Source organism: Branchiostoma floridae, chromosome 2 (assembly GCF_000003815.2).
Source record: "Branchiostoma floridae strain S238N-H82 chromosome 2, Bfl_VNyyK, whole genome shotgun sequence".
Classification (NCBI taxonomy): Eukaryota; Metazoa; Chordata; class Leptocardii; order Amphioxiformes; family Branchiostomatidae; genus Branchiostoma; species Branchiostoma floridae.
The window spans coordinates 26473677-26486259 of record NC_049980.1 but is presented as its reverse complement, the minus strand read 5'-3'; the positions used below and the strand labels follow the sequence as shown (position 1 = coordinate 26486259).

Below are 12583 nucleotides of genomic sequence, written 5' to 3'. Positions count from 1 at the left end.
TTCACACTGTTTGTCCAGAGGGAACATTTGCTGCAGTTGATTTCTTCCTCGCAGTTTCTCCATCGGGAGCTTCTATTACCGAGGATGAGGAGTATCGATCTTTCCACTGGTACCTGTCCCTAACAGTGTAATGAGAGATGGATAGGGGGAGATAGACACCGTAAAACGACAAATGTTCGCGAGGATTTAATTTCGCGGTAGGAGGAACGGGGGTGTTCGCTGGATTCATTTTCGCCGTTGTTATTTTCATAAAGGGTTACAGAAAACAGAATTATCTGACGTGCCTTAATGTTTGCGGTGAAAAGGTCACGAACATGAAACTCCAACGAATATTTCTCCTCTTACGGTAGATAGACACAAACATTCGTGCACACATGAACACACGCATAGACACACACATATACAGACACACACACACACTGACTCACTCTCTCACACACACACTGGGAGAGAGTTATTCTAGTCACCCAATATATTTCTGCTTCCCCTTCTCATATCTATAATTTATTGTGATACGAGAGACATGGGTATGAAAGGTTAAAAGGGTGAAGGCCAGGTCCATTGATTGTCTCGTGTCTGTCCCCTGCTGATGGACAACGTGAGTTATAAGGGGAAGTCCGAAATTCCTCAGGGCTCCGCGTCCACCATCGTTGAAGTTTTTTGGGTTGTAGATTATCTAGTGTTATAACGTTACACGAAATTGTCCCTCTTTAGCCCTATTCAGACCGGGCTTCAATCTGGGACAGGGGGCTTTTGAGGCCCGCCCTGGCCTGTAGGATCAATTGCAACTTATCATATAATCACCAAATTTTCAGACAATGATGTAGACGTAAAATATGATAACTACAAGAAATTTTATTGAAACGTAATGTGACGTAATTATGACGTCATTAATGTGATTGTATTGGCTGAAACCATAAAAAAGGGTATTGTCAGACAACTTCAAGGTATGCTATAAATGTATTAGCAAGTGTAGATAAAATCATGATGTCTGCTACGACTTTTGATGTGAAAATAAACGTCAATGACTCAAAGTGACGCCATAAAATGACGTCATAAATGTTTAAAAACTTACGAATTTTGAGGGATAGTAAGCTAGTAATATATCAATACCGAATCTGGTACAATGACCCACCTTCCTGAATTTCGGCCGACGACGTCATTGAATTAGAATAATTTATGCATATCAAATTATGAAAAATAAACTAACTTACATACACATTTTATTCATCTTACAAAATGGCAGTAATGTAGCAAGAAACCCTGAAAAATCATTTTTAGGTCCGAAATTAACGATTTTCGTCAAAAATGGCTGTTAACAACCGGTTGCCATAGAAAATGTAATCAAATTTGCTGGCTCTAACGTAAGCTGGGCGGGCGTCATGCGACATAAAAGTTGGTACAGACCTCAAAAGTCTGAATAGGGTTGATGTGTCAGTTTGTATAGGCTATATGATGATAATTTTAATGGCCCGCTTGTTCACCTGTACGTATGATGTCATAACGCCTGTTACTAAGATTAACGCCTGTTATAAGATAAAACCGCCAGGTTGAGACATATCTTCAGCTACGTAATCGTGACGTAACATTCGTGACGTAACATTACTTGGAAGTTGGACTGGTTTCGATGACTGACAAATTGACGTACCAATTAAAGGTAAATTAGCGTTTGTGAAGATACAAAAGGGGGGATTCAGCTTCCTATAGTAATTGTGGGTACTATAGTAAAAATGGGTCAAGTCTAAAGGAAACGATATACATGCGGGTTTCCAATTATGTGATCATTCGCTTTTAAAAATGGAAATATTTCTGTTTTAAGAAAATATGTGACCGCCTTGTGCCAATTTTCAACTTATTCAATAAAGATGAGAAAAGTACTTATATTACTTTCGACTCACCCTCGTGATTATACGGTTAGGCAAGGTGAAAGAGGTAAGCAAGGGTTAAACCTATTATAAGAATTGCATTCTGAAACTAGAGCCCCACGACCCCATACCTTCACCAAATGGTTTTAACCTTTATGATCTATGTATCATATGTGTTTCTTATTTCTTACGCACTAATATAGTACTTATTTACATGAGTTGCATTAGTTGATTATTTTCCACCTAAATAAAGAAGTTGGCAGTATTGTCTTACGACAGAAGGCCAGAGTAGCATTTCCTGATGGTAAGTGAGGTCCTTATTTGCATAATTCATATGCAACAACGATTTTCAACTTCACATAACTTCCAAGTGCCAAAAGTATGAAATTCCCGTCCTCTGCCACTATTGGGCTGTAGTGTTTTCTAATTGATTATGTAAATTTGGTCTTCATTCGCGTAACTTTCATGTTCTTCTCTTTCTTCTGGTTCTATGCCACAGGTTCAGATAGCCCTATAACGTAACGGAGCGGATTTCCTTACAAATTTGATTCTGATCTGTATGGTTACCATCTAATTACCAAACTTGGTGACTTTTCATAAAATTACATTGGGAACAATTTTGTAATAAATAATGTTTATAATTTTTCTATGTGTTGCTATGACGACAGTTTCTGACAGGCGTATTTTGTAAACTTTACCAGTTTCGGTTTAACAATGAGCTTTCAAGATTTTCTGACTTGTTTTTGATGACGTCATTGGTCAAAATCCAAAATGGCCGACTAAAATCCAAGTGAATGCAAAATCATTTTTTTCGCTCGAATTTCGTTACTACCTTATGCTTTTCACGAAAACACATTCATATGAACCATTTCTATTTGAATTTTGGGTTGTATGTAGAGGAAAAGTAAACATATTTTAGAAAAATCAAGATTGTCCATCCAAGATGGCGGGCACATGACGTTACTTTATGCCAATACAGTTGCCTTGACCAACAAGAAGTTTTAGCAGACTTAGATATATTCAAGGCAACCCTTAATGTTAACTTTGTTGATGCATTTACGTATAATGAAATGATTTAGGCGGTTTTAGCCAATGGAATCACATTATGCCGTCATAATTACGTTACATTACGTCATATCAAAATTACAGGAAAGATACAACCTTCTTCCCCCGAAAAGATATTCACGCTTGACAGAATAAGAATTGAAACCAATCAAAGAAAAAATGAACTTTTATGATTTTAATGATTGTAAGAAGAGAATATATACGGACAATGCATAATCTCTTCCGAATTAGCTTTTCCAACCACACGTTGTGACGTATGGCTTTGATGCTGCAGATTTGCGAGTGATCCCTCTTCGGTGCAGAGCACTTACCATTCCTCGCCCATCAGAGACAAAGGAGGTGCCTGTCATCCCTGCTTTCTTCAACCCTACTCAAGCATGTCATTCATCACGGAGGTACTGATCACCATCCGGATGGAAAGACAAAACACATCAATCAAAGCTGATAGTTTTTTACTTGTACTGGTTTAATCAATCAATCGATTACCATGGCAACTGGTGACGACACAATATATTCATAACTTTCCCGGAGAGACCTGTTCCACTGGACTGCATCCCAGCAACCCAGGTTAAAAACTGCCAAAGAATTACATCACATGGAGGCTGTTTATGCTTATCATGTTGAATACATACAGACAGTAATATATAGATTAACCTCAACAATGACAACTGTAAACATAAATGACCTGATGAAATATCACTTTCATTGCACTGTTGGAATCATACCTTGTTCCATTGATACTCAATCTTATCAAATTGTCTTGTACCGAATGCACGGAATTAGTTCCTATTGGTGATTTACAGTCAGGTCACAGAGGGGGTATTCTCAATAATTTGACAACTCCTGCAGCACGGTCGTAATTAATTAATTGACAAATGACAAATGTTTGTCCAGTGGTCTGCACTTTTGTCAAATCTGTGTCAATTCTGTAAGTACGTGCTTCATGTTTCATTCCAATTGGAATGTTGCTGAATAGCAAAAGTACAGGAAAAGTACCATTTCAATTACAGATATCCCCACTTTTGCAATACAATTTTATGTTGAAATGCCATCAGTTAAGACTCAGTTTAGATAAACATCGATATCCGAGCGCTATCAAATGGTGGGTCTCTTAGAGGGTAAGGTAAAAAGGCTCTATTCTATCATGTGCTCCGCTCGTTGCTGTGTAATCTACAAATCTGAATGTTCTGCACTACTTAACATTTTGTACGCATGGCTCTCCATGCTACTGTTAGATACCTGTGTTAAAGTGAAATCATGATTTTACTCTCATACTCAATACTTTATACATATGTTTGTGCTTCTATGTACAACTTTTATTGGCTCTATAAGCCAATGTTCTAAAATTCCCCACCAAACGCATTGAACAATGCCTTTCGAACCCCAGCAATATCTACATGTCATGAAAAACCTTTGTTCTAAGACAGTTGTCTTTATGAATGTCTATATAAAGGCAGGGAACTAGACATCTCATACTTCTCAAGACTTTCTCTTCAGTAAGGAAAAAACAGTTTAAGTCAATTATTCAACATCAGTGTACAAACATGACCCTAAGCTTGCTTCGTTTTGTACAGCCTGTCAAAGCTCAAGGAAAGTATCTTCATCACTAGAATGTGTAGCCCTAATTGTTAAGTATGTTAAGATCCATCCTAGGGCGAGATGAGGTTGACCATCCCGCCTCACACCAATCACAAAGTCCGTTTTTTTCTCATCAGCTCCTGTAACCGGACCTAAGCCAGGGTATAGTGTGTTAGCAGTGCCCTGAAGAGGGACATGTGTGTTGGCAGTGCCATGAAGAGGGACAGGTGTGTTGGTAGTGCCCTGAAGAGGGACATGTGTGTTGGCAGTGCCCTGAAGAGGGCTATGTGTGTTGGCAGTGCCCTAGAGAGGGACGTGTGTGTTAGCAGTGCCCTGAAGAGGGACATGTAGATGGGCAGTGCCCTGAAGAGAGGGATATGTGTGTTGGCATTGCCCTGAAGAGGGACATGTGTCTGTGTTGGCAGTGCCCCGGGACATGTGTGTTAGCAGTGCCCTGAAAAGGGACATGTAGGTTGGTAGTGCCCTGAAGAGGAACATATGTGTTGGCAGTGCCCTGAAGATGGACAGGTGTGTTGGTAGTGCCCTGAAGAGGGACATGTGTGTTGGCAGTGCCCTGAAGAGGGCTATGTGTGTTGGCAGTGCCCTAGAGAGGGACATGTGTGTTAGCAGTGCCCTGAAGAGGGACATGTGTGTTGGCAGTGCCCTGAAGAGGGCTGTGTTTGTTGGCAGTGCCCTAGAGAGGGACATGTGTGTTGGCAGTGCCCTGAAGAGGAACATGTAGGTCGGCAGTGCCCTGAAGAGGGACAGGTGTGTGTTGGCAGTGCCCCGGGACATGTGTGTTGGCATTGCCCTGTAAAGGGACATGTGTGTTGGCAGTGCCCTGAAAAGGGACATGTGTGTTGGTAGTGCCCTGAAGAGGGACATGTGTGTTGGCAGTGCCCTGAAGAGGGACATGTGTGTTAGCAGTGCCCTGAAGAGAGACATGTGTGTTAGCAGTGCCCTGAAGAGGGACAAGTGTACATGTGTTGGCAGTGCCCTGAAGAGAGACAAGTGTGTTTGCAGTGCCCTGAAGAGAGACATGTGTGTTGGCAGTGCCCTGAATAGGAACATGTGTGCTGGTAGTGCCCTGAACAGAGACAGGCATGTTAGCCGTGCTCTTAATAGAGACAGGTGTGTTAGCCGTGTCCAGGACAGAGATAGGTCACAGTGTGTTAGCCTTGCCCGGAACAGGAAAAGTTTTGGTGCAATTCAAATCTCAGCTCTGAGATGTGGCAACGGCCGCGTTTGTTAGTTCATAACTTGGCTACGTGCCATCGGCTGGGTTCCAGCGAACATTGAATGCACAGGTCCGGTATGTTTTCTTCGTAGCTTATGATCCCCAGTAGATCACGTCAACGAGCGCCCCCTGGCGGCTCCTCTTCCTCAGATAGGGTGTTGCCGAACAGCAGCGGCTGCAGGAAGAGGCCCAGGGTGCCGATAAAACACACCGACACAAAGGTCCACAGGAAGATACGGTCGATCACCATGGCGACGTACTTCCAGTCCTCTGATATCTGTGGATGAACAGGAACGTCGTGTTGGAAAAAGTGAAAAATAACATGCGTAATATATATGTTAGAGAATTAAGCAACGACAGCAACATAGGTCTATCACTATTTCAAGACTGCATCAACATATAAATATCGCGTACCACATACTAGCGTATTTATCTAATATTTACTAAAACTATTACATGCTTATTAGAGGACAGTGGAGGTACGGAATTGTGAAATCATATACCTGTAGTATAGAAAGTTTAAAATACTAGTATGGCGTTGTTTTCTTATTCCAGGAATGTCTAGATCGCTTTAATGTTTCAACCAACGACACTATTTCTTTTATCTATTGTTCTAAACCGTTCTATATCGCTATATCTCCGTACTCCATCGCAAAATGACCCGTCAGTTGTCTACCGATGACTCGCTGATATTCGGAGTGATCAGCCTGGTTTTGGAACGTTCGATCTGCCAAGTGAGCCTCAACCAAACGGCAGCCCAAATGAAAAGGAATGCTTTCCATCGGTTATCGCCCCTCCGTTGCGCTTTACAGCCTCGCTGCGGCCAGAATTAATTGATGATAATGTCAGAGAATGCGGCCGGTTCAATTCCAGGCAGCAGCCTGCGTGCGAAGGGCGCTAAGTAGGCTTTAGTGGACCCGCCGCACGATAAAGTTTCCTCAACGGAGACTTCGGCATCGGTTGGTAACATCACCGCTCTGGTTTTCTGACGAGTCATGGAGCGGTACACATGGCAACTTTGTAACATGGTGATCATAATGTTTGGCACAGGTATTGTCATTTCAACATATGGCAAAATGTGTTGGTATGATTTTACTGATTGAGTACACCTGCCAATTGATGATAATTCATGAACTCTCTAATTTCAACCTATGTACCAATACAGCACAAAAAAGTATAAAGATCAATAAGCTGACGTTATTGTGTATCTCAAGCTTTCAATGTTTAATCAACGATTGAATGGATAGCAACCACTGGCCAATGGCTCTTATACATCAGCCAATAACTGTGTCTCCCATTGACTAGTAACGGTTGCCTATCAGCCAATACAGCCTAGGCGTCGTACTAATTATAATTTGAATCCTCCGACGACCATGTTGGCGGGTAATTGAATTAAGCAGTAGCGTCTTTGTGTGGTTAGCAGACGTACGCTGTAATCCAACATGGCGCAGATGACGTCAAATGAAAAGCCTGTTCACCTATCGGTCAGTGACCCCCCCCCCCCCCCCCTCTATCGGCCAATGACTGCAGACTCCCTCACAAACGACCAATGAAAACCTAATGGAGACATTAATTAGAGCATTTCCGGTTGGCATTATTAACCTGTGTTTGAATGAAATATATTCTTTACGAATCTGATGAAACGAATTGCTTTTTGCATGTCATGGTTGTAGATGTAGAATCTACACATAAATCAAGCAATAAATGAAATCAACATCAGACAGAATGTGTTTCTACGAAAAATAAAGCATATTGAACTGTTGAGTAATACCACCACTATTGATATTTGCGCTTATTTGTGATGGTCTCAGGGCGTGCATGCCAAGTACAGCGGCTTGCCATGTTACAAATCTGTCCGCTGCAGGAACCAATTTGGAGAGGAACATAAATTCCCGGCGGCGGCTGATCTGGAGGCGGTAAAGCAATTTCCCCCAGCAGCCCCCGCGCCAAATGATGCATGATGTACCGGCAGGCTCCGCGCCAAATGATGCATGATGCTTATTGATCCAAACCCCTGCGATGGGAGACCGGCGGCAGGAAATGCCACTTGTACGGGTGTCAGCACGTCCAGGACGTCAAAACATATCTACAAATGGCCCTCGTTGGGCAGACGTGCAAAGATTACTAGTATCAAAAGATTAGACGTGCATTCAGTCCACAGATGAGGACGATGACTATGACTGTGAATAGTATAAAGGGATATTGGCAGCTATGAAAGCGGGATTAATTGTTGATCAATATAACAATAATGTTCAGAATCGGAAATGGGTTGCTCATCAGAGGTGTCCGGTAGCAACGATGAAGGGATATGATACGGCATACACGAATTTATTCTATTTGAACCATTGAAAGCAATCACATGCCTATTGTCTGTAATAATAACACCTGAACAGACGTCAAAATCAGACAACAAACGTCTCCGCGATATGCGTTTTTGCACAGATAAGTTCAAAATGCTTCGCGCCAGTTAGCCGTTGTTACGCTCCAACACTTCCCGTGACATCATTGAACAATAATGTTTTGGAAAATTGCTCCGGCTGACTGGGACAATTTGCTTCGAATGTGACACTGGTCAAATAAGACCTAGCTTTGATGATTGTTAGTGCAAATAAGGCCTACGAATAAGCTACCAAATACTGTAAACGTTAACGCAAATCTCGAAATGTCATGAGAAATTTTGTTGATATACCACGTAGCATCTGCAGCCAGTTTTCAGATGAAATCGGCCTGTGATTATTATGATGACCAAACCCTGTGCACTTTTGGAAACCATCACATGGAATCGGCCTGTTTTAATGTTGACCAAACCCTGCGCACTTCTGACGTGATGGAGCCCATCACATGGAATCGGCCTGTATTAATGTTCTGACGGGATGGCCACCATCACATGGAATCGGCCTGTATTAATGTTCTGACGGGATGGCCACCATCACATGGAATCGGCCTGTATTAATGTTCTGACGGGATGGCCACCATCACATGGAATCAGCCTGTATTAAAGTTGACCGAACCTTGCGCACTTCTGACGTGAGGAAGACCATCACATGGAATCGGCCTGTATTAATGTTGACCAAACCATGCGCACTTCTGACGCGGAGGAGGCCATCGCACGGAATCCAATAACCAATCTATGTTGACCTTGGCGGTGCTCTGTCGTCATGGTGGTTCCGTGGAGAGGGGGTGCCTGATTACATCCTGTGTTTCATCCCCCGCGGAAGGTGTGGGGAAACAGTGGCGCATTAAACCAACCGTAATCAGGGATCGTGACTGATGGCCGGGATTAGGTGAATATAGGGCATTGGTCTGTCAGCAGTCATCAAACATGGGTGCAAATCATTGCCGGTTCATTGCGGGTCCCTCAAAACAGGACGCTGTGTGTCACCGCGAGATATTGAGCCTGGTTCATGGGAAGGACTGTCAAGGTTTTTCCAGGAGTTACAGATATAGGCTAACTTATCAACAGTGGATTAGATGTTCCTATCTCTAAGAATTTTATTTCAATGTTAAATGTCACAGTCAATAATAAGTCATTCCGCTGTTGACATTAATGTTTCTCTCAGGAAGATTTTCTGCACTGCTCACAGGATGGAACTGTCGATGAGACGATTCTGCATTATTCAAAGGATTCTTGCACTATTGTCAGGTAAAAATTTGCAACGAACCAATCAGCACAAACCTTAAATGAAATAACACCCCCTTATTCTGTTGAATGTAAAAAGTGTAACTTTCTTCTTTTGATTCGAGACACATTTTAGACAGTTGTATCCTAACTTGAATTTCTTGTTTAGTAATCCATGTGTATACGGGAAGGCCTTGTTATAAAGAGTCAAAACCCTCAGATTGTTTAAGTAGAAATAGATTAAGAACGATGCCATTTCCCTTTTAGTTTATCCATTTTCATTCTTAGTTTAAGTATAAAATTCTGTACACCACTGTTTTTACTTTGTTCGCAATTAGCCTTCGGGCACATACTCGCAATAATCTTATTATCAATGTTATCTCGGGAAAGCTTATAGTAAACAAGTCATCATCATTTTCTATCAACGAACAATAACTACACTTACGCTGAGGTCTTGGTCGTGACTCCGGAAGTAATCCGCAATGTATCTGACATTTTTCACGGCCTTTTTCAGCTCTGGTGGTAGATCCGAGGGCACCTCCGGTGGCAGGTCTATCTGCTTGTAGTGTGTGTGTGCCGGGCGTGTCCGGGGAGAGTAGTACGGGCTGTCCGTGTGGTCCTCCGGGAAGTCCTCGTGAGGGTTCCGCGCGCTCGACTCAGACACGCGCAGCGCATACTTCCGACACTGGTTCTCATACAAAATGGCGGACTTTGCTTTCAAGCACGTGTCACTATCGTCTGAATCCACGTGATTTCCCAGCATGCTCGCTGTTTCCGGGCGGTGCTGGAGAGAGGATGTGGAATGATGGAGGAGGCTGGAGGGAGGAGTGGATAGAAAAGGCTGCGGGGGGTCCCACACGTCCACCGTGCTGAACCTGCGGTGCAACACCGGCCTTTTCATCAGCAGCAGCCTGGGCAGTTTGTCCAGGAAAACCGTTCTGACCCAGGGCGGCATCGTGTGCGTGCTGGGGTGACGGTGGTGAACGTTCAATATGTACACTGTGGTTACTATTGTGAAGGTGACGAAGATCATGGTGAACATGATGTACTTCCCGATGAGCGGCACGTCCAGAGAAGTCGGCGGGATGATGTCGGCGATCAGCAGCAGGAACACAGTCAGGGCCAGCAGCACGGAGATGCTGAGTGTGATCTTCTCCCCACAGTCGGACGGCAGGTAAAACACCAGCACCGACAGGGACGTGATGAGAATACACGGGATGATCAGGTTAATTGTGTAGAACAGAGGCCTTCTCATCAAGATGAAATCAAAGTAAACATACGGAAGTGGATCTCCAGCATGAGAACTTTTCCTGCCAGGTAACCTGAGGATGTCCCACTCGCCGTTTTTCTTGAAGTCGTCCATGACGGCATTGGTGTCTTTCAGCTCCAGGTCCAGCTCCGTCCCGTCGTACGTCCAGGACGCAAACTTCATGGAGCAGTTCTGTTGGTCGAACGGGAAGAAGCGCACGTCGATTTGACAGGCGCTCTCGTAGATGGCGGGCGGGATCCACGTGATGTTCCCGCCGGAGTAGATCAGGCATTTCGGCATCAGCTGGACGTCATACTGACCGTTAGCGCTGAAAAGTGCAGACATACATGAACATGGGCGCGTGTACTCGCATGCATACATGATAACGATGCATTAGTAGAAAGGGGAGCCATAACATGTAGCAGCCAAGCATTAGAATGAACTCCAAGAGGAAATGCAATGTGTCGTGAGACAGTCCGAAGTGAATGCAACGTATCGTACTGATCGTACATCTTTTTGTATTATTATAGCATCTTTGCTAGTTTTTTCTTTGTTAATTATGATTTCATTTATCATACATTTTGTGTAAGCATAGAGGAGGAGGGCACAGCATAAACCGTTAAGGTTTACCCCTCCTCCTGCACATGTTTTATATTTTATTCTCTTCTGTATCTATTATAATTTTTTATGTGCAAACTAAATAAACAAACAAACAAATAATCGTACTGTTATCGTGTTCTAGAGTATTGGCATGTATAACGCTAACGCTAACTGTCTATATAAATAACGTTAGATTAGATTAGTTGTTAGATGTCAGCAGTACACGTAGTTCAACTCACACACACACACACATATATATATATATATACAGATTGCCATACATTGTATGTACCATATCGCACCCCTAGCTTGCCGCCCAACTTACTTGTTAAAAAGAACAATTTCTGGTCTCCAGACGATTTCTGACGGGACTCGGATGACTTTGATGTTATCATATTCCCTAGGATCCCAGGACAGTCTGTAGTCAAACCACTCCTGCATGGGGGAGGGGCAAACCGTTATGCTAGGATAACACTGACTGTGTCAAAAATTAAAGAAATGATGAATTCTTCCTATGTCGGAAAAGATGTCAGTTCTGTGCAGTTATAGGACCACAGAAAAATATGTAAACGTCCAGTTGGTGCTCTGATTTCATCTGATACGTTGTAATGCTCTTTTGATTCAACAGGAAACACACAACCGTGTTATTCTTATTAGGCCCAATATAAGTATCACTCAGTAAAAATCTCACCTGATGAAGCCAGACGTTTGTTTTCATCTTCTGATTCTTTTCGTCCTGAAATGAAAGGATAAAGTTGTAAGCAGTGAAGTAAATAATCAAGATATATTTTTTTGTAGAAAAAAGCTGCCCCTTTCCCATCCCTCACCTCCGTACCCCCTCCCCAGTCTTAACGTTCACCTCTCCTCCTCCCGATTCTTCACGTTCACGCCCTGCCTCTTCACTCCTCACGTTCACAGCTACTGTAAGGGGGCCGATGTTGTGGCCCCAGGTTCTTTTGAATGCTGCACGAGGAACGTTTAGACTACAGGATCAGAAAGCGCACACAGGACACAGTCATGCCGTTGACACGCACGGGAGCTGTGAGTTGGACATTTTCTCTGCTGCCTTCTCTGTCTGTCACCTCACTCAGACTGTCTTCCAACTCAACAACTCACTGCTCTTTATTTCAAAATCCCAGACACATATCCAGACATTGTCTACAACTGAACGAGCTATGCATGGCAATAATTGTGACAGGTACATGTCACCGCCTTGTAGTTTGTTTGATGCTCATTACTTCAAAGGATAGAACAAAAGGCGACACTTCGTTGGCACTAATCACACAACAATAGCAGACGCTCTCCTCAGACAAAATACATTTTAGCCTTGTTATGAAGTACGGCAGGGCACCTTGCGATAATTTGAGTGT

General features: G+C 43.1%; 1 protein-coding gene across 1 annotated transcript in view; it reads right to left on the bottom strand.

Annotated features, from left to right (window-relative positions):
* Positions 1 to 5278: 5278 nt before the first annotated feature.
* Positions 5279 to 12583, bottom strand: part of LOC118409660 (neuronal acetylcholine receptor subunit beta-2-like) — an 18973-nt gene continuing 11668 nt past the window's right edge. The window contains exons 4-7 of the mRNA XM_035810834.1: positions 11905 to 11949; positions 11539 to 11648; positions 9810 to 10941; positions 5279 to 6022 (exon numbers count right to left, since the gene is read on the bottom strand). Of these exons, the coding sequence (XP_035666727.1) occupies positions 5861 to 6022; positions 9810 to 10941; positions 11539 to 11648; positions 11905 to 11949 (1449 nt within the window). The 3' untranslated portion in view covers positions 5279 to 5860. The remainder of the gene's footprint in view (positions 6023 to 9809; positions 10942 to 11538; positions 11649 to 11904; positions 11950 to 12583) is intronic.